The sequence below is a fragment of the Chrysemys picta genome, chromosome 2 (genome assembly GCF_011386835.1).
Source record: "Chrysemys picta bellii isolate R12L10 chromosome 2, ASM1138683v2, whole genome shotgun sequence".
Taxonomy (NCBI): domain Eukaryota; kingdom Metazoa; phylum Chordata; order Testudines; family Emydidae; genus Chrysemys; species Chrysemys picta.
The window spans coordinates 93,729,397-93,755,804 of record NC_088792.1 but is presented as its reverse complement, the minus strand read 5'-3'; the positions used below and the strand labels follow the sequence as shown (position 1 = coordinate 93,755,804).

The 26,408-nt window shown below is 41.9% G+C and overlaps 1 protein-coding gene across 4 annotated transcripts in view; it reads right to left on the bottom strand.

Annotated features, from left to right (window-relative positions):
* ANLN (anillin, actin binding protein) overlaps positions 1-26,408 on the bottom strand; it is a 70,923-nt gene that overhangs the window by 22,285 nt on the left and 22,230 nt on the right. For 2 of the 4 annotated variants that reach the window (XM_065583778.1, XM_065583779.1), the window contains exons 2-14: positions 13,108-13,261; positions 12,223-12,519; positions 11,433-11,773; positions 10,440-10,659; positions 8,628-8,821; positions 8,369-8,476; positions 7,173-7,293; positions 6,074-6,190; positions 5,309-5,544; positions 3,360-3,511; positions 2,528-2,675; positions 1,667-1,802; positions 1,101-1,283 (exon numbers count right to left, since the gene is read on the bottom strand). In XM_065583778.1, coding sequence (XP_065439850.1) covers positions 1,101-1,283; positions 1,667-1,802; positions 2,528-2,675; positions 3,360-3,511; positions 5,309-5,544; positions 6,074-6,190; positions 7,173-7,293; positions 8,369-8,476; positions 8,628-8,821; positions 10,440-10,659; positions 11,433-11,773; positions 12,223-12,519; positions 13,108-13,261 — 2,407 coding nt within the window. Of the gene's footprint in view, positions 1-1,100; positions 1,284-1,666; positions 1,803-2,527; positions 2,676-3,359; positions 3,512-5,308; positions 5,545-6,073; positions 6,191-7,172; positions 7,294-8,368; positions 8,477-8,627; positions 8,822-10,439; positions 10,660-11,432; positions 11,774-12,222; positions 12,520-13,107; positions 13,262-18,689; positions 18,915-26,408 lie in introns of those variants that run through there. The other 2 variants (XM_024106449.3, XM_024106448.3) reach the window with 2 other exon arrangements.

The window sequence follows — 26,408 nt, the reverse complement described above, 5'->3', positions numbered from 1 at the left end:
TCCAAAGACTAGGCAGCTGGGTACCCAATAATATTGCCACTTTATTCCTGTGAGAAATCAGTGTTATAGCATTTCCTTAATACTAAATCCCTGTTTTTATTATAAAGAGGGTCTGGGAATTTTTGTTCCCTGATCCTAGGAATATTTCTCCCACAACCCCAGAAAGATAAAAAGGAGAGTTGTGGTCTTAAGATGACTCAGCAGTGGCACGTTAGCGCAGCTAGAGCAAATCTTATGCTTCTCAAGGCCGATTCCAGAGTCTTTATCCCCCATCAGAGAAGTGCCTACAATAGGACAAATACCACTTCTGAAATGTGCACTAGCGTCTCACAAATCCTCTACCTGATTGCTGAAATAGTAGTGAAAGTGCAAGCAGGAGAAGTTCTTCCATCAGTGCTGAATCCATGTTGCTGACCCCAGTTACAGGGAATGCACCGACCCAAAAATGGCTCAGTTGGATGTGTTGGTGGGCTAAGAGCACTTCCAGTCAAGTTCTGTGGGATGGACAGTCAAGTTCTCCCATAATACGCCATGAACCAAGCGCTAGAGCAGTTACAGCTAACTGTGGTTGTAAGAACCCTGGGATACATCCCCAGAATCAGGATCTTGAATCATGTCTGCACAGTGCCGTATGGATGTGTTAGCATGCGTATGAGGCTCATGTAGTAACACAGCATGGACACTCGAGAAAGCTTGGAAAGAACAATCTGCAGGCCTGGGTCACAGACTTGGGTTTACTATGCAGTGTAGACATTCCCATGGATGAGCATCCACGGGACATTTATTTTGGATTTTTTAAGTCACTTACTTTAGCTTTTAAAAAATGGGTGAGAAGAGGTGATGCAATGAGAACTACAATATCCAAAATAGGCCAGAGGTCTCATTTTTTCTCCCTACTTCAAGGCAGTCAGGCTGTTTCTTGGGAGGTGCTGCTAAGAGAACTTAGAATAAAGTTTAGCTAAAACAGGTTCTTATTACAGTCACTACACTCTCCTTTTCAAATACCATGGCATTTGTGGGAAACACCAACGACCATAATGATTAAAATGCAAGCAAAGCAGGCTAAATATATTTTCTAAAGTTACAGCTAAGCACCTTACCTGGTTTCTGAACTGTACTGCAGACAAAGTCTGCTTTCAGAGGTAGTCGCATTTCTGAAAGAGTAACAGATCCCCTGGACGGAGCAAATTCACGGGGCGTAGAAGCAGCTTTATTTTTTTTGCCCTGAGGTCCCTCATTCTTCAATTTGTTGAGCTCTTCAAGCAAAGCTTTTCTCTTTTCAGCTGTAAAGAGAGATTTAAATTGGAACGGGGGGGGGGGGGAAAAGTGTAGAGAGAGGGTGTAGCTAAGTACCCTTTGCTATCAATTCCTTTATTGGGTAAGTGTACCATTATGAAGAGTTTCTGAGAACAGAGTGCCAATATGCAAGAAGAAATTGTGCAAGAGAGTATAGTGGACTGACAGAAGGGTGTGGGGGAATGGAGGGGCAAGTGACCTTTACCCACCTAATCACTTCTTCCTTTCAGAAGAGGGATTATAACTAATCCCTAATAACCAACTGGATTTTGGATTTTCCTGGGCTTGTTAGCTTGAAACGTCAACCATTCAGAAATTGTTCTGTAATTTAAAGGATTAGTCTGACTATTAGCCATTCTTGAAAGCATACTTGCAAGAAGGAGAAGTCTCTCTGCTTCAGCTTCTTCTTGTGACCCTTTTCCATGTTCCTCGTCAATACAGCAGTTCAGAGCTTGGCTGGCCTGATGAATCACTGTCTGCTGCAAACTGATCTCATTATTCAGCTCCTAATATAGTCCCATAATAAAAAAAATAATAATAGTGAAGTTACAAAAGAATTTTACTCTTTGCGCTAGTATCCAAGAAGAAAGCCTTTAGAACAGTATTTTCTTTAAATGGTTTCTTCCAATCTGTAGAAACATAGCTAGACAAACCAACTATAAAGCTTACAGTATGAAGTTTTACTCTCACAAGGGTTTGTCTTCCATTCCACCATTGCTGACAACAGTACAGATGTGACAAGGCAACAAGTGGGGAACATTCAATAGAGCTGCTCACCAAAAGTTAGGAGATACATGGTGGAGCAAGATACAGATGGATTTGTAGGCAAGGGAGGAAGGTCAGAACACAGCCCGATTAAAGCTATATTACAATTCCTGCATAAACCTGGAAATGGCAATATCATAGATTAGTGAGAACAAGCAAGAGTGCCCAACAGAAGAGCCATGCTATTGGCCCACAAGTAATGGCCTCACACAACAGCCTCCATTAAATTATACAGAACCAAAGTACTTAGCATGTATCAAATTACGCTACATTTGTCCAGTCTTTAATATAAGAGTCCTAAATTGGGACAAAAACCTTAATTTTGCCAGTCTACGCAACATTTATTGTCTGTGGCACATACAGAACAAAAACAAAAAACCAAAAAAAAAAGAAAAAGAAACCACAGGAAAGCAGTAAGTGGGAGACTAGGTGGGTTTTTTTTTTTTTTTTTTGAAGTTACACATACCTGCATTTTCTGTTTAATATTAACTTGATCAGAAGTTCCATTCCTTTTTACTTCTAGTTTAGAAGCAACATCTTCTTTGCGAACTATCACTTGCTTTATTGAAGGACGATCTGTTTCTTTAAATCTTTGAGATCGATAAGCATCAATGCTTTTTAAAAGAAATCATGTGTTAGATACATTTAACATTTTAGGGTCCAGCACAGCTTTTTACATTAGCATTGATGCTTTGGGATTTGGCCCACATATTCTGAAGAAAGCCCAAGTCAACATATTTAGATGGGAGCAATTTTATTGCAACTTCCTGTCCAGATTAAGGTTGTGGCAATATAAAGATTACATCTTTATTTAAAAAAAAAAAAAAAAAAAAAAAAAAAAGGTTGAGAAGAGGCCTTTGGTGAAGGCTTAATTGCCAGCAGGGATCTTCTGGGCATTTCACATTTTCTGGGCATATCAGGTCACTGCCACTGCAGGGGCCTCTGGCATTGGTGGCATCTGGTTCTCCCCTGTTCTCTACCTTTGGCACACAGTTTAATTTCCCTGATGACTGAAATGTTTTGGACTAACTAGAGACTTAACAGAGAGGAATCTGGATGAATTTAATGGCCTGCAATGTTAGCCTTAAACTCTATGACAATAAGAGATAAATTCTTGATGAAGCCCTATCACAGCTACATCACTGAAATAGTATGTTGTTGGGGGCCAAAAGATTGAAGCTTTTTCAAGCCTATCTTTCCCCTCTCCAGGAGGCACCCAGTTTAATAAAGACAAATATTTCCACAGTGACTTGATTTGCAAGTTTAAGGTTCAGACCAAGCCTCTGAAAATGTGTTACCTATATAGAAGATTGTGATCTTCTGACAAGGAGCCAATACTGTCTCCAGATTCTGCTCTAGAGACCAGTGTCCTTTGGAATTTGCCAGACTTTGGACTTTCATCACTTATACTGCTGATCTCAGCAACTGACCTACTAGGAGAAACAAAAACCTGGGGAAAAGAAAAAAAATTGAGTTATGCATCATAAATAACTGGCCAGTTAAATATGGCTTATTCTGCTCCCCCCACCTTTACTTCTCTCTCCACCCTTATTTACTCTTCCCATGCATTCCCTTTGAGTAAGCAACCCCTTACCTATATTTACATTTCCATAAAAGTCAGAAGAACTATTTAACCTGTACTTTGCAAATACACTTAGGATATACAATGACAGTTTAATGGATTGTTCCTTGCCTTCCCTTTAGGTACTTTGACAGGTGGGTTGAAACTTGAACATAAAGTTAGTCTTTAAGAACACGATGCTGCCAGCTTGACATTAAGTTGAGATCCACTAGCAAGAACCACAAACCCTTAAAATATCTTAAGGGAAGATGATGAAGTATCTTATTGCATAATTAGTTGTTATATTTTATTCTAAGAGACAGCACTGTATCTAGGACCAGAAATTAATTTACTAGATTCTGACTGATGGCCAAGAACGAGAGTCAGCAATCCTTATGCAGCCAGCGTTCCCACTGACATTAATGGGAGTGCTGGCTAAGTAAAGACTTCAGGATAGAAACATCATCTCCAAGGAAAGGCAAGTATTTGACTAGTAATGGGATTTAAAAATAACTTCTTGGAAGCAGAGAGTCAAAATGTTCCTTTTCTAGTAGTACTTTTAAACCCTATATAGGGTTTGATCTTTCTTTAGCATTTTTGTTATTTAAGCAAACACCAAGCTGCAACTATCTTGTACGCTAGAACCCAAGAATAACATAGCAGGAAGATTTGCCAAAATGTTTGTTATGGTTCTTCCACCACTAGAGAGTGATTTCACTAGACGAAAGTTAAAGGAAATCCAGGGTTCAGTATGAAATGCAGATGAAAAAAGTAGATTACATATCGTTTTGTCCCCACCACCTCTGACTTGCAAAGCCCTATGATTTCTTTAGAAAACAAGTAGTAACATGAATAATCTTTCGGCTGTTCCACTTCTACAAAGTTGATTGTTATGAAGAAATGAAAGTTAAGAAGTGAAAGGAAAGCTTTATATTACTGAAATGCAGCCACTTCACACACAAAACAGCAGCTGTTCAACTGCGGGGGGGAGGGGGGGGGTTGCAGACGGTTGCTACAATGTTGCCATAATGATTTAGTTGACCCTCCTCCCCGCAACCACATCCACACCACCACAGAAGGGCAAGTACCAGGGGAACTGCAGCTCTTTCTAACTGACAGTCATAGGAAAAATAAAGAAGCTGCTGTGCACCTCTTTCAAGCCACAGAGCAGAGTTTATCATGGATGAAGTATGTTAAAATAGAAAGGGAGAGAAAGAGATGAGGATAACTACTATTTTCCCCTTGCCTTCGCAGTATCAGCAGTAGGTACGGAGTTAAACTTTCAAGCTGACGCTGTTTGTTTCAAGGAGATCTCACAGAGCTGCTTTGGGAGTATTAAAACTAAGAAGCAAACCCAGTGAAAAAAAATTCTGCATCAGTGATTAGGTCATGGAATAAGTGGGGATAGTCATACTGCCCAAGGCATATGATGCTTCTCTTATGAAAAGAGGTTAAACGGGATTGCATGCTATTTTAACAAGTGTTTAGGCACAATGGATTAAATTGGAGGGATTTTGGTTAGAATGTGGAGAACCAGAACGTAAGTATTTCACTGATTTAATAGAAAAATCTCACATTTTATTCATATTTGTTCAGGGACCACAATACAAAATACTAACATTTGTGAAATAGCATTATTGGTGTACAGTCAAATTGTAGATCCCCGTATTTAATATCTGTTCTTACCTCTGGACTTACAACACCAACAGACTCTGCTAACGGAGTTAGCAGAGACATTGATGAAATATTCAATGAATCTTCCTGCTCATCATCACTCTCAGCTTCCAGGTTCATCCTCATTTCTTTCTTTAGTTTTTCTATGTCTGGTCCATCCTCCTGAAGAACTTCATCAAAGATGTCATTTATTACCTTTGAGCTATTCATTTCATCATTCACACTCCTCTCAATTTCACATACTGCATCTGAAAAGTCAGAGACCCCATGATTACTTATGAGCATATCCTGTAGTACATTTAAGGCACTGATCTTTATTAAAACAGAAGAGGAAGTAATTAAATAGAAGAGGCAGTAATATTTTCCAAGTAGTTCTGTACTGGCTTATTGCTATAACTACATGAAGTATTGACACTTGAAATCAGTTAAAGATGCACTTAGCAAACAAATCCCAACTTTGAATTGAGGTCTTAAAATTAAATGAGTGTTTCATCACAGTAGGACCAGTTATTTTTTCATTGCAATAAGTTCACACATCAGCCTTCTTATGTTCCTTTGAAGCCTGAGTATCACAATATATTTCTATTTTCCAATTATGATAAAATAATTAAAGAAACCCAGGAACGTTCATATGAATTTGATCTCAAATATATGCTTTGATAGCAAAAGACACTTGCTGAACTAGAAGCCCACTTAATTTGCGGGAAATTAATGTTTTGTTGGACAAAATAATAGTGATAAAGCTCATTTAGGACTAGCAAATGAAGTGTTACAAACCATTCTCTCTCTCTGTAAATTGCTCAAGCTTTGAGACAGATACCACTTTTAGTGGATTCTTTAACAACGTGGTCTTCAGAGGACTGCGTTTTTCAGTCTCTCCACATTTTGAAGCATCTGGGAAGTTTAAAAAAAAAAAAAAAAAGAGTAAGGTAAAGTTACTGCAGGTATGGTCAGAACTATCCACTAAGTCCATAAACCTACAAGTAGAAGAAAAAAAATAATCGACAAAATAATACTATAAGTTTGTTTTGTTTTTAAAATTTTAATCTGAAATATCTTGAACCTCATGGAACACAGGGGAAGACTCCTTCCCCCACTTCATGAATGGAGAGACGCTTGGATGGGAACAGAACTGACAAACTGCCACTCTGCTTCGAAGGAAGACATAGGAGCCACCGCACTACAAAGAAAGTAGGGCAGGAGATCCAAATAGCTGTGTTTGGGCATGCAGAGCCAGCCCAGCATCTCTATGCACAAGGGTGGTAAGGGGGACTCTGTCCTTTTTTCCCTCTATGGGGCAAGGCACCTAGGCTCTCATTCCCTGACTGTTAAGTATTTGGTGGAGTGTCCTATAAGCCTCCCAGACACTGCCAGATTCTGGGAGCCCTCTGTTGCTGCTCCTCCTCCTCCCCTATGATAGACAGACACTTGGCTGCTTCACGATGCCTATCATATTGAAGGAAAGGGGATGCTTCTCAGAAGTCAGGAAGGAAGGCTTACACCCAATTGGGTTGCTCCCCAGTTTTATTATTCCAGTATGGGTAGTTACAGCGCTCACACATACTGTCTCCACTCCCTACATACACAAATGTCAGATTAATATTTTACTGTCAGTTTGTGATTTTAGTTCACATCTGCCTGTATCAGAAATGCCATTATCTGTTGACAGTCTGTTAAAGAAGCCTAGGACTGGAAGTGCAATGATGTTACTTGTCAGGATCAAGATGCATTGGCAGCACATGGGGAAGTGGTATGCCTATACACTATGCCCAGTTCTAACCAGTGCTGAGAGTCCCAAACGTTCATAACAAAGTATGAACCCAAAAACCCTTTACACCAATATTAATCATATCAACTCAAGGAGGATTGTTCTCACCTGAAGATTCTGAGGGGAGAGATTTTACTGGTATCTCAGATGCTGTGGTCTTTTCTGCTGCTACAAGCGAAGTAGCATCTGAACTAGTGAGCTGTTTTGAACTAGCTTGAGCTTGGCTTTCCTGAATAAGAAAAAAATTACATAAAAAAATCAGTATCAGAATGTACTCTAACTTGTGGCTTGTAAAACTAAATTAACTAGTTGATATTTGAACATTCGTGACACAACCTTATTACTTACTCAAAACAAATTTTATAAAAATATCAGTCTTATTTTGAAAGACTAGAAAATAAAACTTACAGCTATGAGGCTCCTACTCAGATGCAATGACCCAGCAAGTCAGATTCCATGGAAAGAAGTATTTTACTTTTCAAAAAAGTATATATCCAGAAGGGCAAATTTTTAACATTGCAAAATACATCTACCTTGAAGGTGAGGCAAACCTACTGTTGAGATACTATTAGAATTTAAGTAATAAAGAAGTGAAAGTGAAGACTGAATATTTTCTTTAAAATATTGGCAGATATGATATACTCAAGAGTGCATACACTTAGGCCTTGGCTACACTTACCCGGTAGTTCGACGGCTGGAAATCGAACTTCTGGGTTCGACTTATCGCGTCTAGTCTGGACGTGATAAGTCGAACCCGGAAGTGCTCGCCGTCGACTGCGGTACTCCAGCTCGCCGAGAGGAGTACCGCGGAGTCGACGGGGGAGCCTGCCTGCCGAGTGTGGACCAAGGTAAGTTCGAACTAATTCGAACTAAGGTACTTCGAACTTCAGCTACGTTATTCACGTAGCTGAAGTTGCGTACCTTAGTTCGAATTAGGGGGGTAGTGTAGACCAAGACTAAGTTGTTTCTTTCAATTACTTTAAAAAAAGTTTAAGATTCTGTAGCATGTAAGAAAATGCTAAATCCAAAGCATATCATCAGAAAGTTGGTAAACTCATACTATCTTTTCCCCTTCCCTTTAAACAAACAGTTACGGTTCTTGGAGAGAAAGGAAAGGAGAGGTACTTTAGTAATGATTATATAAACTACTTGGAATAAAAAAAGTCTTTTAGAGGCCTATATATGCTTGTCCCCAAGCAAAGATTAATATAGATTATTGTACATTTACATGCTTATCCATGTGTTCTGGGCTTGCTGACAATTTATAGATGGGCACGTCTAAAATACACTCTGACATATATTACCATTTTAATTTCTGGATGTTTGCTTTTTGAATTTTCACCTCTCTCAGCACTCCACAGACTGCCCTTGTCAAACCGGCCACGAATACAAGCAAGTTCTTTTTCACGTTCCTAAGCATAAAAGAAATATATATGTTATACAAGAACATACTGTAGGCTGCAGCTATATGTTAGAAACGGTTTTTGCTGTTGTTTTTTAATCCCTAGGCAGTTTTAGAGAATTAAGATTATAAGTAAGCAATTAATATTTAGCAAATCATACCTGCTTGAGCTGTTGTGCTAGACTGGCAGTGGAGGACGTTTCATTCTGCTTGAAAAGTCTTTCCTGGATTGTCTTTGTGTTTGGGGTAATAATGGGTGTTCTGTACCCAGTAGTAGTCGTAGCAGGACTTTGAGTGCTATGCTCTTGAAGCCGTTCTCCAAAACGTTCCAGAAAGGGTTTGATTCCTGATCCCCCTACAAAAACAATGGTTTTAGCTTTGTAAGAGTCTTACACTTTTAACAATTTTTAGACCATAGACACATTAGTTGCTTTCTTGTAAGGCCTTCAATGGTTTTGCATACCTTACTCCACTATCTTTTGAACATGCTCAGCATGTAATTATTGCTCTCTCTCCAAAGAAAAGACAAATGGACATTACAGCAGTGCAAATCAAAGTTTAGAGTGAGAGATGCTCTCAATGCAAAGGTCCATCAACTGATAGTTAAAATGGCTTAGTTCCTCACCTACTCTCTCCAGAACCAGATCTCACTTACAAGTCAGTTCAAAGTGGCTGAGAAATACAAGGTGGAGAAGCTGCTTGGCATTTACCTTATATTCAATAATGCTATTTTAAAGTAATAGCATAGATTTGTCTTCTACTCTAAGCGAGTCTTGGAAAGAGAAACTTAGTGAAGCAAAACTGTAGAGCTTAAAAGAAAAAAAAAAAAAAAAAAAGAAAAAAAGAAAAAAAGTTCAGTTTGCCAATCCAGCTCAGTTCTTTGTAAAGCTGATCAGCTAGGTACATGAGACTGTTTGATTACTTTCAAGTAGTCTTCCCTAATCTTCTAGTGTCACATCATTAAGAGTCACTAGAAGTGCTCTCATAAAAATCCAAACATCATCTTTAGAAACTGAGAAATGGATGAAAGTTTCATGCTGTAACTCCTGTGTAAGGTATCAACCGAACACCTTTTTGGTCCATATGCAGCAAGAACCTATAGGATTTAATAATTTGCAAATCACTTTAAATGCACCAAGTTGGCTAGTGTGACATATCACAACCACATGGAGTATCTTTGGAGAGTATTGTATAACCGTCATAAAGTTAATATGTATAGTTGCAGGCCAGGGATTATGTTCTACTCCATAGTGGACGGTTACTGCAGCTCATCCAAGAACTAGAAACAGTGGGGATAATTCTTGCAGTAACTGAGACTATAAACAGTTCCAGAAAACTACCGTCACTTGGGGTGGTTTGCATATACTGGTTCCGGACTGTCTCCTGAGTCTTTTGAGCCTAAGAAAGAACTTGGGGTATAAAGAGGCCAGCTTGAATCGATTCAATTAATTATGATACCAACAGTCAAAGGTGCTGTAAGCCTAAACCCCTGGTCAGAAGGGAAAGGGACGTTGATCCCTACCCAGAGTGGCAACTGCTAGAGGCCTGAAAGAGCAGAGTATTCCTTCAGCACACCACGGAGAAGGTTCAAAGACACCAAAAAATTGTGACACCTGGTTTTAAAGGGATTGAAATATTCTTTATGTACAAAGAAGTTAGTTCAGAGTTTAAAATGGTTCCAGTTCTCTTAAATTATTACTAGGATGCTTGATTAGAATTCTATTAGTAAAAAGTTACAAGAAATTCTAATCCATAATTCAGAATATGAACAGCTAACCATTACATGGTATTGTGGAAGCAGAGATTCTCCGACAATATAGACCAGCATTAGCTAAAAGGTAGTTTTAGACCTCAAGGAAAAAAGATTAGTACAGTTTGTTGGAAACATTTACAATAAGTTAAATTTAAAACTGAAGGTAATGGTTAAAAAGCAACTATATCACTCATTACTTTAAAAAACACAGGTCACTTACCTGGTGTTGTAGGCTTATCCTTATGTTCAAGTTGCACATGTGTTCTTTTGATTGGCTCTTCTTTGGACTGAACTGGCTGGGATGAGATTGGTTTTATTGTTGGCTTAAGTTCCTCTGTTTTCTGGGGGCTGCAGGGCTTCTTTTTTAATAGTTGTGGTACCTCAGGTTCCTTAGGACTGGGATTGGTTACTTTAGAGGATTTTGCTAAGTAATTTGGTCCCTAAAGAGAAAAAGAAATATACATTTGGCTATGATCTTAATTAAATGGGAAGACCACACATACTTCACTCACCCAGAAAAGACTAGATTAAGAAATGTTGCATATAGCACTGTTTGAAATCTGAACACTCTTATTTCCCAAGAGAACAATAGAAAAGACAGAACAAGTTACATGATGCCTTTAAATCCAATATATCAGTTTTTCAATTTGATTACATAATTTGCCACCTGTTAGACTAATATTAAAGAATATGTGTAGCCTTAATTCTAAATTCAGTGGAACACTGCAAGTTCATGAATGGGATAATTTTCATAACAGATGCTACTACTTTCAGATGTCTGACTTGCATTTTATAAAAATGTTTACATTTACAGTTGAGAGTTACAATTAACCACATGAACAATTGATTTCTAGAAGCCAGACCCTCATAATTCCTGCCTGTCAAATGAACTCAGGGAGCATGCCACTCTTACAAATCCCCATTGGTGACTAAAAAGGAGTGCAATTCACATACATTTGGAAGCCATTGCTCCCCTTTCTTGCTCATATGGTCCATCTTAATTTTTGCAATGAAAAGAGAAGCAGCTTATGATACCTTTTAAGTGTCAGATGATCAATGGTATTAAGATTGAAATGAAAAGCAAGAAATAATTAAGGTTACTCATTTTAAAATGGTCATGATCATTTGCCACTAAAATTCTGATTAGACATGTATGGTAACATCCATCCCACCAAAAAAGACATCAGGTTAGTTGTTAAATTTGATCACTCACCAATATCTTAGAGGTTCCTGGTTTATTTACAGATTCCTCAATAGCCCTTTGAGAACAGGATGCAGCTTCCTGCTTTCCACTGCCGCTATTGATTCGAGCAGATGCTTCACTTGTAGTGGACAATTTGGATAAACAAGTAGTGCCAGGCTGTTCTTGTGTATTGTTTTGCTTTGCAGATGGATGACTTAGATCATTTTCCCAGGAACCAATTGTAGCAGCAAGGTTAGCTAAACGGCCTTTTCTCCCAACTGGGGTGTCACTTGCAAGAGTTGGCTGTTTGGGTGGGGAAACAGCCTGTTCTTTTGACAGGAGGGGAGATAGGGGAGAACTTTCAGATGGATCTGAAAATTAAGACAGGTAGTTAAGAGCTACACGCACTTTTTGAAACATAAGACCCTAGAAAGAGTCAACCTTTTGTAAAAATAAAGTTCCTATGCAACTCAATTACAATTGTTGTTAAGTTAGGTTATTTTGCAAAGACAATGGCAGATTATTTCACTAGAACCCAAGAAATGTTAAATGTCTAAAAACTGATTACACCAAGTTAACAATTATGTAAAAATCAGATGGGGTTTGGCAGAGTGTACAGAAGGTGTATTCTCAATGATTTCCCATTTTTTGGGCACCCATTTCTTTTCCCACAGTATTCATATTACAAAAAAATATAAAAGTTGGGAATTTAAAGAAATCCTGTATCAGAAACAGTCACTGAGAAAAAAAAAATTCTCCAGTGCTTGCTTACTGTCACGACAAAGAGTTTAATTTTTAAATTATATGAAGTGGGACATACCATTATCATCCCAGTAACGTCGCTGTTGTGCCAGTTTCTGCATACGTGTTTTGACTGTAAGGGCTACAGGTACTTCAGATTTCAAGTTCTGCTCTTCCTTCTCAACAAGCAGTGGAACAGGCTGAACTGAGGGAGCCCTGTTATTTGCAGTTGCTTGTGGCTGTGCAGTCATCTCAGGAGGAAAATGTTTCATGGAAGTTGAATTAACTGGCTGTCTATTCTCTGAACTAGAAACAGGAACCTCCATGCTGTCAGAACAGAGCCTTTTTGATGGGGATGGCTTTGTACTAGGTTTCGCTGTAAAAGTTAAAAGTATTTGAACCAGTCAGTTATCAGCCATCATCTTCACAGCCTGCAATTAAAAGTATTGAACATGCTCCATCTTTCTGAAATAGCTTTTTAATTTTTAAGCCCTCCACTATGTCTTATGCAAGAGTTCCTTTAAAAAAAAAAAAGGGGGGGGGGAGGGGAGAAGAATAGTTGCCCAGTCTTTATGTCCATCATCAAATCTTGATTGTCCCTTTAAACTCTGCATTCCCCAATGTGTTTCAGTACTAGTAGCTAAGGAGAGTGACTTTCATAGGAGTGATTTGTTTAAACTATTAAGTGGGCACTAAATTGAAGTTAGTCAGTCATCTGCAAGACATTTGCCACCAATTTATTGGCTAGTCACATTTTGGACCTAATTAAAAAGGCAGGCAATAGCATCCCTTACTGCTCAGTTTAGAAAGAAGAGGGTTAAATTTTGGTGCTAAAAAGGTAGTATTTTTTTTAGTCAAAGCAGTATGTGTCAAAAGAAATAAATGGGAGTTTTCACACAGAAACAGTGAGCTATATGATTTTTCAAGAGGTTTTTTATTTCTGTACTATGCCTATGCAAGATACCTTCTTCACTGGGCAAAGGTGACTGGTTACTAGTTTCTGACAAAGGTTCTCTAGTTCTCTTTGTCTGCAGCGTGGGCCTCATTCCTGCTGTGGGTCGCTCAGCCATTTTCTTCTGTAAGTTCTCTCGCCTGGCACGGGTTCGTTCAAGAAGTTTCTAAATATTTAGAAAGGCACAGATTGTTACATACTTCAGTATTCTAGTAGAAACGCATGTTACTAATAAAGTATAAATTACTGAAACACTGAATTTTTACAGTAAATTCTCAGTTACATGTTTCTAACATCCTACGCCAGAGGTCCCCAAACTGTCAGGCACGCCCCCCTACGAGGGCAGAGGAACATTCAGGGAGTGTGGCAGGGCCCCATGGAGGGTGCGGAGAGAGTGCCACCCAGCCCCACTACACTCCCAGCTCTGCTCTGGCCACAGCCACAGCTCCCGACACCGCCCCCAGCCTCAGCCCCTGACTGCAGCCTGGCCACAGCTCCACAGTCAGCCCCGGCCCTGCTCCCGGCCTTGGTCCCTGTCCAGAGCTCCATTTCTGGCCCCAGACCCATCCCCAGCTATGGCCATAGCCCTCTTACCCCTCTCTGCGGTATCTCCCCCCCACCCCAGGATCCGCAGACAGGTGTGGGGAGGAGATATGGACAGGAGTATGGGGGGGGTACGACACTGAAAAGTTTGGGGACCACTGTCCTATGCAAAAGATTCCCACTATGGAAACAAAAGATTTTACATCTTTCAGATGTTGCAAACTTACTAATTACACTATCCTTCTAAATAAAGAAATTCATAAGTAATGACAGTGACTAATAGCGAATTAGTGACAATTGACTTCTAAACTACCAGGTGACAGTAGCATTGCTAAAAACAGTCAACTTTTTGGTTACTAGTTTGGGGTTTTTTTTAAACCAAGTTGCCAAAATTGGTGTACATGCCAGCTACATTGCAGATGTGCATTCTCTACATCAACCCTTCTAGTTGACTGAGGTGCACCATTAACAGGTTCTGAAGTGAGCATGACCAAAGAGATGTAGGGATTAGAGAGATGAAAGAAGAACATTTTGAAGATGTCATGGATGCAGAGGATGCCATTGTAAAGAAGAGATCTGTACTTGCATGTTTAGACAGCAAAAAACAAAAACACAAAACCACACCATCACAATATTATCTTTATACTGACATAAGTATTCCATTTAAAAGAGGAAAGATTTAAACAAAGATATATCAGTTATGTCCCCAAATATATGGGATATTTCTTCTGATCCACTGATCTAATTGTTATAGTTCACATACCATTTGGGGCGTACTGACCTACTCCATTACGTATAAATCACTTCAATGAAAGTTTAGAACAATGTTTCTCAAACTGGGTCTCTTTTACGGCCTGCTGCCATTAAAGGTTTTCCCTTCTAGTGAGAGAATGGTATGGTAGATCTCAAATCAATGAAGGCTACACTCAGAAAGACCTCAAGACTTTTGGAATATGCTGCTCAAACAGTTTCATTTTTATTTCTGCTGCCTGTCCCTCCCTTCTCACATTTATCTCCAGACTTCTCCTTGTCCAGATCTATTCCACCCCCAACAATCCTTTATTTGTTGAACTTTTTGAAACTTCGCACTTTTAGAGAGAGGTACGGGATTGACTCTGTGTACACAAATCTGCAGAGGAACAATAGGGTTGAGGTCTGTTATTTCTCACCTCTGTATATTGTTTATTTATTTAAAAACATTTTTGCTATTAACAAGCATGTTATCTTTGGAGACACAAATCCACAGTTTGAGAACCGCAAAATTAAGCATCTCTGATGGTATCTTCTATACTGAGTCCCATTGGGCAGATAGAAAGATTAACCTAAATAATCTATTCAGAAGCCCCTTGAACCCCATAAAATTGGGTCTCTAATCCATGAACTATTGGAACTCATTTACAAAACTTTTCTTAAACATTACATGAATATATTGTCACATACTATAGATTTAGAATTTAAAATCCCTATTCCATGTTGAGCTATCTTTGAGCTATTATCCTAATTAAAACTATCTTTAGACAGGATTTTTCCTCAAAAAAGCATTTTATCAAAAAAATCCTATTTAAATAAAAAAATCCGATTTAAATTTAAAAAAAAAAAATCCGATTTTTTTTTTTAAAAATCATTGATTTTTATCCACCCTGATAGTCAACCTGGAATTCGTTGCCAGGGCATGTTGCAAAGCCAAAAGTATAATTGGGGTCAAAAGAAGAATTAGATAAGTTCATGGAGGATATGTCCATCGATGACTATTAGCCAAGATGGTCAGGGATGCAATCCCATGCTCAGGGTGTCCCCAAGCCTCTGACTACCAGACTGGGTGAGAGGGATTGGAGCACTTGATAATTGCCCTGTTTTCTGTTCATTCCCTTTGAAGCATCTGGCATTGGCCAATATCAGAAGACAGGATACTGGGCTATATGGACCATTGGTTTGACACAATATGGCCATTCTTATGTTCTTGTTGTATTCCTAATGGAATGTCAATCTCAGCAGATCTGCATGAAAGCAAAACGCTGACTCTAAATTTCTGTAACTAACAAAGGAGGACTGGAAAACTACATGAAGCCAGGAGTGCCTGTACTGACAAATTGCATGTCAGTTTTGGACACCACCCTGTTCCCTTGCTCTACCCACAAAAAAAAGTGAAGTGCACAGGGAACCATGCATGTGTGAGAAAGTTTTCAGATGCAGAGACTAAGTAATAAATATGCAGCAAAGGAATAGTTAAATAGCATGTGTAAGGTGGGACATGCAGAGTTATTCAAATACACATCCACATTCCATTCTGTTCCATTAGCCCAGTCTGAGCTAAGTTTCAGTTGCTGCAGCTAGTATGTCATTTAAAAAGAATGTGCAGCTCCATTGTTGAACTCAAACTTTTACTGGTTTGCAGCATGCTCAAATTTTCCAAGTAATAGTCATAACTCAAATTCTGCTCTTACACACTTGATGAATAAGCCACACTTTGAAGTGACCGTTAGAATTAGTTCTGAAGCCCACTGGCATTTTGGGGAGGAAAAAGAAGGGGAGAGGGAAAGAAGAGAGTCTTACCGTGTTGTGTAAGGGTTTTGCCAAGGGCTAGAAGTTTAATTAGAATGTTCGTAGTTTTTAGTACTTGCCATAAAAACATACTAAATGTATACACAGTCCATGCATGATCTATTATCATATCTTAAAGGTGCATACAAGCGTAGGGCTCCAAGTTATCCTACTTCTCACCTACACAGCTAAACATTGTTAAGGGCGTGTCTACACTTAGAGTACTGCATAGGCGTAACCGCGCCACTGTAGCACTTTAATGAAGACACTCTATGCCCATGGGAGAGAGGTGGTAGCTATGTCGGCAGGAGCAGCTCTCCTGCCAACATAGCACTATCTACACCAGGGGTTAGGTTGGCATAACCGTGTCGCTCAGGGGTGTGGATTTTTCACACCCCTGAGTGATGTAGTTACATTGAGATAGGTCTGTAGTGTAGATGAGACCTAGTGATAAATTGGTAGCTGACATTCAGAAGTCAAGATTGTGTTAGTTTTTGTATCTAAGGCTATATCTACACTGTACTTTCGTCAGTAAAACTTTTGTCGGTCAGGAGTGTGGGTGAAAAACAAAACCAAAAAAAAAAAAAAACCTGCCAACAAAAGTTTTACTGATGAAAAGCGCTAGTGTGGACAGCAATTTGTCAGCAGGAGACACTCTCCTGCCAACAAACCTACCCTCATTGGGGGGTGATTTTATTTTGTCAGCAAGAGAGTTGTCTCCTGCCAACAAAAAGCAGCTACACTGCGTACCTTACAGTAGCACAGCTATGCCGCTGTAAGGTACGCAGTGTAGACATAGCCTAATATCAAGAGATATATTATTATACAACTAATGTATCTAAAATATTAAACAGATGGTGCTTGGTATTTAATTTTAGTTCGAGGAAAGTTGTGTTAGGCTTGAAGGCTGACCAATACTAGCATATCATACTCCTTTCCAGAAATAATGGAATCAGTTCCTCCAAAAAGTTGTTACTTGAAGGACACTTGTCTCTTGAAGCACTGGAGAGAGATAACCGTTAGTATTGTGAAATATTTGAATAAAGTTTACTCTAAGGAACAGCCTAACAGCTCCAGATTGTACTTCTCAAAATTCAATTATGTACAAGGTTGTGTGCATATTGGAATACTTCCCAGCATGCAAAACAATTTTAAACTCAGTTCAGTTGTTTGGACTTGAAAAGAAATTTAAGACAAGTCTCATCAGGTCACCCGCTACCAATTAAGGAAGCAATGTTAAGTTGTTTATATATAACAAACGTTACATACATAGAGAGACTAGATGGACTCAGTTTTAACATAAACTAAAGGCACAACTACTGTTTCTGCTCCAATTTAATTAAATGAGTGCTACCTCTTTGTGCAGGCTCTCTTCAATCATTTAAATTAAATCACTGTAAAATATTCAGATACTCTTCAAACATTTTAAGAGTGTATTGGGGGGGTTGCAATAATTTAACTAAAATCAGTATAGAATTAGTTTTGAAACTTCAGTTGCATCAGTGCACAAACTGTTTAGACCAGTCTCAGTTAAGATTTTAAATTTTATCATAGGAGAAAATCTGATAATCTGCATTCATTTTGCATTTATATATAATTGAGAAGAGTGTCAAATGTTTTGGGTTAAAAAAGGGTAAATTGGACTTTTTGAGGCCCTTAGTGTTCAGTACAACATATTAACAACCTGCACAAGTCACCTCCACATTGGTACCTTGGTGTCATCTCTTTGGAGTTAGGAGAGCAATTCTTCAGATGTTTTATTTTCTGTAAGTAGCACGTTTAGATCAATTGCAACCACCTAACTCAGTTCACCTTGACTTCACATTGTGTATTTAGAAGCCACACATCACCTAAGCGCAGCCACGTCTAACAATCACCTTAGAAGCAGCCGCCGCCGCCTTGACCAGATGATAAAGTCAGGAAAGGGAGAAACTCCACCAGGGTGGCTACATCTGCCAGAGGCGCTACGTGGGAGTGCCCTGCCCGATGGCCTCTAGTCTCTCCCGTGCTACAAGCGAGAAGCCCGTCGCACCCCCCTACACCCGGGACAGGAGGCAGACACCGCAGCGCCGCCGAGACAGACACGTTTTTACGGGCTGTATAACGCGAACCATCAGGCAGCCAACCGCGCAAGAACTGACACTTCAGCAGCAGCAGGGGCGGAACCTTATTGGGCTTTGCCGGCTTTGATGCTGGAGCTGGGGGGGGGGGGGGGGGGCTCACCTCCACCGGGAGCCCCCCCCTCTCCAAACACTGCCAAGCCCCCCCAACAGGGCACCTCGCAGCCCAGGAGCGTGTTGAAAGAGCAACGGTTTGGGCTGGGCGCGGGGAAGAAGGGTCAGAATCGATTCACACCGAGCTCGCGGGCAGCAGCGACCCCCAGCGCCCCGATCCCCCCCCCACGGGGTCCGACATCCCAGCGCCCCGATCCTCCCTCCCTGCCCGCGCCCCCGGGCGCTGTTCCAACCCCGGTCGTTTGCTCGCTGTGGGGGAGGGGACCGGCCGCTCACCTCGGTGAAGGGGTCCATTGCTGCTGCTGCTGCTGCCGCCGGGCGCCCCCCGCTCTGTCCCTTCTCGCGCTGCTCCGGGAGTGGCTAAACCACCACCCCAAACCGCTCTTCGGATTTTGAATTTCAGCGCCCGCCTCCACTGCGCACGCGCCACGTGAGACACTTCCACGCTAAGGCCAGCCTGCGCGGTCACGTGATAGCCGGGCTCGGGCAGGGAAGGGAACCAACCCCCCACAGGCTCCCTCTTGCGCATGTGCACTCAGAAGTCTCAGCGCAACCTAACCCACCGATTGAATCCCGATCCTCGTTGCTTGTGCAGGGGGGAAAGGGGCGGGATAAAAGCTGTGACTGACATGGGCACTGGCCGTTCGGCGGGCAATGAGTGCGCCCATTCACCGTAGGGGCAAAGGGGGGGCCGAAACAAGTACAAGGGAAGGTTGCCAACTGTCTAATCGTACAAACCCCCCTTGCTCCTCCCCTTCTCCGAGGCACTGCCCCACTCACTCCATCCCCCCTCCCTCGCTGTCCACCTCCCTCACTGTCTTTCACTGGGCTAGGGGAGGGGGTTGGGGTGCAGGGTCTGGGCTGGGGCCAAGGGGTTTGGAGTATGGGAGGGGGCTCCAGGCTGAGCCTGGGGCAGGGAGCTGGGGTGCAGGAAGGGGGTGCAAGGTACAAGCTCTGGGAGGGAGTTTGTGTGCTGGAGGGTGCTGGGGCAGGGGTTGGGGTGCAGGGGGGTGGAGTGCAGGTTCTGGGAGGGAGTTTGTGTGCTGGAGGGGGTTTGAGGAAGAGTGAGGGGACTGGGGTGCGGGAGGGAATGTGGGGTGTAGGCTCCAGCCTGGAGGTGCTTACTTTGGGCAGCTCCTGGTCGGCAGCACAGCAGGGCTCAGACAGGCTCCCTGGCTACCCTGGCCCTGTGCTGCTCCCAAAAGCAGCTGGCACATCCCTGCAGCTCCTGGTCCTGGTACATGCCGGCCACTTCCGGGAGCAGCATGGGGCCAGGGCAGGCAGGAAGCCTGCCTTATCCCCACTGCGCTGCCGGACTTTTAGCGGCCTAACGTATCTCAGATTGGCTTCCGAAGCCTCCAGGAGACTCCTGATGAAACCGGGAGGGTTGGCAACCCTGGCCCAGACCCATGCCCTCCTCCTATCCTGTCTAGTGGTTCAGCTTACAGCAGCGTTCTGCCGAAGAAAGCACAGCAGCTTGGCATCACCACCCTGATAGGTTGCATGGACTCTTCTCTCTCAGAGCAATTGTTTCAGGCTCTCTACAGACTCAGGCCGCTAGTGCTGCTGCGCTTACACACACTTCATGTTTTCAAACTTTTCTTCACACCCACAAGAGCTATTACTACACTACAAAAGCTGAGATTTTGAAATACACAGACAATAATGCCCAGGCTTTATTCTGCCTCCGCTACCATCTTTCCCCAAAAGTCACACACAGCATTTCCTTGTTGCACTGAAATGGGAAGTCCTTTGTCACTTCAGATGGCATGTATTGAGATGTCTTTTGTACTGTGCTATAGTTGGAGTAGAAAGTGGCTCTCTGTCCCCATCTGTAGCGGGGTGGTCACCAGCTACTGCCCTGAAGGGCTTGAAATCAGCCTTGGGAGAGGGCTGTGGCAGGGAAGGAAAAGCAGGGCTGATTGGGGGAAGCAGCCTCAGCTGGAGGCCATGCCCCAATCAGGCCACAGCTGGCTTAATGAGGGCCCAGGTGGCCTTTATAAGAGGGCTGGGGCCAGAAGAGGACTCTCCCTCTAGCTCTTGAGGGAGAAGGACCTGTAAGCCTGGTGCTGGGACCTGTAAGAGTTTTGCTGCTTGTTTTTTATTTCTTTTCCTGAAATAATAATATACATTTCAGCTTCCCCACTTCTATCACTCTTTCCTGCTTCCATTCTTCCACCCCGCCCTTTCCTTATTCTTCCAGTCCTGTCTCCCACTTCCAATCCACGATTTCTTTCTCCCTACCCTCTTGCTATCCCTCCTCTCCCTTCTTTTCAAATTCAAATACATTTATTGCCATGCCAAGCTATACTAGTGTTGCCTCAGAAACAGTGCAACACAACATGTAGCAGAAGTTAAAATTTAGTGTACCAAGTAATTCCCAGGCTTTTCTGGAAAGTGCACAAGAATGTAAGATTGCCATTCATTTGGACATCTTCTAACCAGAAATTGTGCTTGGGCTGCTCTCATGTAATGGGGGTTGCAGCAGCTCTCAGTCCAGAGGTTAGAACGTGCTCATGGGAGGTGGGCAGCATTGGGACCCACTATAGAGACATATCACTTACACTATGCTCTGTGACCATACAATTAATCACAACTGTAAGAACGGTGAGACTTCATTTCCTTCTCCCAAAGAACAAGCCACTACTTGTGGAGTTAAAAGATCAATACCTTTAGTTGGAGTATTAGAAGATTCCATAAACGATAGAAGTATAGATAGCAGAACATCCAAAGGGAAGATGGATCAAGAACCAGGAGGCTGTATCGTCAGACAGCCCCATAAAACACATGGTGCATGTGCAAGGGGTCTTCAGCTCTCTGGAATGCATTTTAGAACTGCTCCAGTTTGACTTACTACACCTTACATATGCAGACCCAGTGGGATCATGCAGTGCTGCTCTAGCCTGTATTTCTGCACCTCCATGCATGCACTCCATCCTGCCACTGCACTCCTTCAAATGTACATACCATATTGCACTGGGCTGCACCCAGGGGCACTGTGACGGGTTCCCCCCCGGGGTGCCACCTGGAACTGGGTTGCACTGAGCCCTCTGACCCACTAGCATGGGCTCCCTCTTACACTGTGCTGCTGTGATAAGTTGCAAAGCCCTCCAAGCTTGCACTTTCACCAGCATTCACACAGGTAGGGACACATCCAGCTTCCCAGGTTAGGAACCCAGAGCAGTACTGTCCTGCCCTGGTCAAATCTGTCCAGTATACAGGTTTAACACCCAGTCCACCTCTCCTTCAATGTGAGGAGAACAATGCACACTTGTGGTAACCAAGTAGAGATTTTCCCCAAGCATTCCAGTCAAAGCTCACTGGTTTGGATTAAAACATAAAATAAGTTTATTAACTACAAAAGGATAGATTTTAAGTGATTATAAGCGATAGCAAACAAATCAAAGCAGATTACCTAGTAGATAAACAAAACCGCAACCTGAGCTTTACACACGAGATAGGTAGGATGTGAATTAGCAAATTCTTACCCTGAGTGATAAACAGGCTGGCAGATTCTTAAGGCATAAGCTGCCTTGGCTCTGCAGCTTGGGTTTTCCAGGCTTTCATACTCAGGCTAGAAATTCCTCTAGCCTGGAACCATCACTTCCCACAGTTCAGCCCTTGTTCCTCAGGTGTTTCCAGGTGTGTTGTTATAGGGAGAGTGAGGTTCCTTCATCATATCTTCTTCCCACTTGCTGGAAAGCTCTTTTGCTGTGACCTGGGGCAAACAGTACCAATTGTGTAGTACTATCTCGGAGAGGTTTCTATTGTACACAGTTCCTGGGGTAATCCTTGTGCGTGTGTGCATTTTCTCAATAAGACATTAATGTTATTTGGCCTTTTTACTGTTGTACCTGAAAGGCTGCTTGTGGGTGTTTTCAACCTCACAACATGTTTCAGTAACACATACATAGCCAAACTTCATAACTGCACACACAATCCAACGAGGTATTAATGTCTAGCAGATCAAGACTTTTAGAATGATACCTGACAAGACATACTTTGTACAAAACATATCCTAATTACATGACGGTGACTATTGGGGTGCCAGGGTGTCACAGACATCATTTTGGGAAGTCCATCCATTCCACCTTAGACATTGTCAAGCTGCATTAGTATATTGTACACAATTTTGATCAACTGTGTGGTGTGCAAACAGTGAATAATTAACCCAGAGTTTAGTCTTTAAAATGAAATTAAGATTAAGATTTCTCCAAGTGTATATGTTTACTATTATGTTTATTTTCTCTCTGTTCAGTACATAGTCAATAAATGCTTTATCAATTTAATCCAAACTGAATTGGTCTCTGATTGATGTGACTGGGAAAATTTATATGCTGTTATTCTCAAAAGGAAATTACCTCTGTTATCACTAATACATAGCACTTTTCATAGTTGATCTCAAAATCCTTTACAATCTTTTATGCATTTATCCTCATAACACCGCGGGGTGGTAGTGCTATTATCCCCATTATACAGTTTGGGAACTGAGGCACAGAAAGACTAAGTGACTCGCCCACGGAAACACAGAGTTTGTAGCAGAGCAGGGAATTGGACCTGGGTCTCCCAAGTCCTAGGCTAGTGGCAGAACCACTGGACCATCCTGCTGCTAATATGATATCTTTTTATCAGTCAAAGGCTTCAAAGAAGGTCAATCTTCTGGAACAATGCTACAGAAAAGCTTGTGAGCACAACAGTGGCCAAGGAAGCTAAAGTTACCAGGTTTTATCATGACACCTTTTTCCCCCAAGTAAATTCATACTAAGTTTTAGTGTTCCATGGGGCCTAAAAGGGAATCAAAAGACAGACATCAAATCTTTTTTACAAATTTGAAAAACTGAAAGAGCAAGGAATTCTGTTTTGGAGATAGGTGAAACAATGCCAAGCACTATGCACTAGACTCACAGTATTGTCAGTCTCAAGGATTCAAATATCATGAATTAGGCACCCAAACATCAGGAGATTGGTTTGAGGGATCAGTTTGGGAGACCATCAGATTTTCCATTTTGCCAGGTGGCAATTGTCACCTAGCAGTAGTGAAAGAGAGTCCTGTGGGTAATAAACAATAAAATGCAAAGTATGTATAGAACACTTTCTGCATCTTTAAAAATTTGTCATGAAAACTAGTAGCCCAGACACACAGAAACTAGTCATTTGCCTTTTACCATGATGATGATAATGATTGATAAATAAATACCTGACTTGTTCATTTCCCCTACAAAAATTACTAGTACAAGTCAAAAGGATGATTTTACATTTTCAAAGAGCTGGACAATCATGTTCCTAATGACTACTAAAGTGGAGCATCTTCTTACCTCACTTGGAAAGTTTGGGCCAAATGCTGCCTGGCTCTGGCTTTCTTCCTTAAAGATACCAATACAAACTTGTGTGTTAAACACTGAAGACAAAATCCTTGCCTTATTATGGTCCACAGTGTGCAGCCAGCCAGACTATGCAGCCCAACTAGGGTGACCAGACAGCAAATGTGAAAAATCAAGACCGGGGTGGGGAGGTAATAGGAGCCTATATAAGAAAAAGACCCCAAAATCGGGACTGTCCCTATAATATCAGGGCATCTGGTCACTCTAAGCCCAACCCTACTACTCACCTATGAAGCACTACTCTAATCCTGAGAACACACTTCCTAAACCTTGCCCTTTGCTGACAGGATGGTGTCTACGATCCTGATGGTTCACCCGCAAAGACAATTGGGAGGTACTATGCATGCAAAGTGCCTCCCTAGCTCTGTGGACAAACTTAGAGGAACCATTCAGAGACAAATCCTAGCTGACTGACTACTTCCAAACAACAGAGGACAGTTCCCTTTCTATACAATAGATACAACACACAATTCAAAGTGAAAGCTTACACTGAAGTTATTTGCATCTAAGTATTGAGGACATTTCAGAAAGATTTCTTATGTTTACATGCAGTAGAATTTTATCTACACTAAGTCATTTTTACAAAAATTCATGCTGAGTCAGCTGCTGTAGTGAGAACTCCAATATGGATGACTCTTATACTCTGGCTGCTGTTCTCAGTACTGTCAATTAAAGCTGCCATCAATTAAACCAATTAAGAGCTAGTCTAATCAGCACAGTGCTTGAAACAGCTGCTGGAACTGAAGAGCTGATATACACAAGGATTAATTCTCCACAACATTGCACCTTGTGCCATCATTTACATCTGTGCTAAATGGGTATAAAACACTCCCACTCTGATCTGGGAGTGTTTTACATTCACTCCAGGTGCAAGGCAGAGGAGAGTCAGGCCATTGTCTAGTGCACAGGACTGGGGGACACAATCTTCTAAATGAGCCCAGCTCTGACATTGATTCCAAAATTGGGCAAGTTACATAGCCTTTCCTAGGTCTACACTACTGCGGTAAGTCGACCTATGCTACGCAACTCCAGCTACATGAATAACGTAGCTGGAGTCGACGTACCTAAAGTTGAGTTACCACAGGGTCTACACTGCTGACTTACCTCACTCTTCTCATTGGGGGTAGAGTGCAGGGGTCGACTGGAGAGCGATCTGCTGTCGATTTGGCGGGTTTTCAATAGACCCGCTAAATCGACCACCGGTGGATCGATCTCAGAGCTTCGATCCCCGCTGTAGTGTAGATGTAGCCTAAGAGGGAGGATCCTTTTGCAGAGTTTATTTGGGATTGTTCCATCAAGGTGATTTCTCCATCCCCACTGTCCATGGATCCTAGAGAATGCAAAGGAGACCAGGACCATCTGCATGGAAGACCTACGTCTCTGCACCAGCTCTGTGCCCTCACAACCAGGGATTCCCTTGGCCACAGCTCCCACCGGGCTCCCACCACCAGACTGTAGTACCCCCTCTCCTGAGAAAGCTCTGCGGTAGCTGTGCGATGACAAAGTGTGGCTTCTGCCCTGGAACATGGTTTCCTCCTGTCCAGTATGGACAGTTTGTATTATTTTTAACTGAAATGTCAAAATTGCAGCACGTGTTGATTTTTAACATATAGAATGCTTTTCTGTCCAAAAATATCCATCAGAAAAATTTCAACCAGTTCTACTAACAGCCAGCAGTTAGGCTAGATCTACACTTACGGCAGCGGGTAGAGTACATATGCGGCATGTCCCCCTATATATCTGACATGGCTCTCTACGTGCCCAAGCAGTGCCTCCCCCATCTACATGGCTATTGCTAGCAGTGTAGTGTTCCACGGGTAGAGCCTTTCCCTTCCACAGAAAGGCTCTAGCAGCTTCCTGCTGCTAGAACCTTTTCTTACAGCCTGCCTGAGCCTTCAGCTGCTGTATGTAGCTACACATTGCGGCTTGCCTGCAGTCTGCTTTTCACTGCAGTTTAGGCATGCCCTCCATGGCACCACCAGTGTCGCCAAGGCCTTAGGATCTGTTCTTTCTGCAGAACCAGAGCTGATCATACAACTTTTCTGAATACATGTGAAAATCATCTTGGCATTATATATTGGCAAATTTGACAGAAAGGATAACTAAGATGGGACATAATAGAGGTCTATAAAATCGTGACTGGTATGGAGAAAGTGAATAGGAAGTGTTATTTAGTCCCTCTCATAACAGAAGAACGAGGAGTCACCAAATGAAATTAAGTATTTCACCAAAGGAAGTATTTCTTCACACAACACACAGTCAACCTGTGGAACTCTTTGCCAGAGGATGTCGTGAAGGCCAAGACAATAACAGGGTTCAAAAAAGAACTTGATGAATTAATCAAGGATAGGTCCATCAATGACTTTTAGCAGGGGTGAAAGTAACGTAAAGGACTTACCAGTACGCATGGCAGCTGGGCTCCTGGGCAAGGTGGGGGGGGCCTTGGAAGGAAAGGGTGGGGCTGACTCCAGACTCCCCCAGCCAGTGCTTCAGTGCTGCGCGGCCCGCACCACCTGGGGTTCTGGCAACCATAAAACTTCCCCAAAATAATCCCTGGAGCGTATCTTTTAGAAAAACATCCAATCTTGACTTCAAAATTGTCAGTGATGGAAAA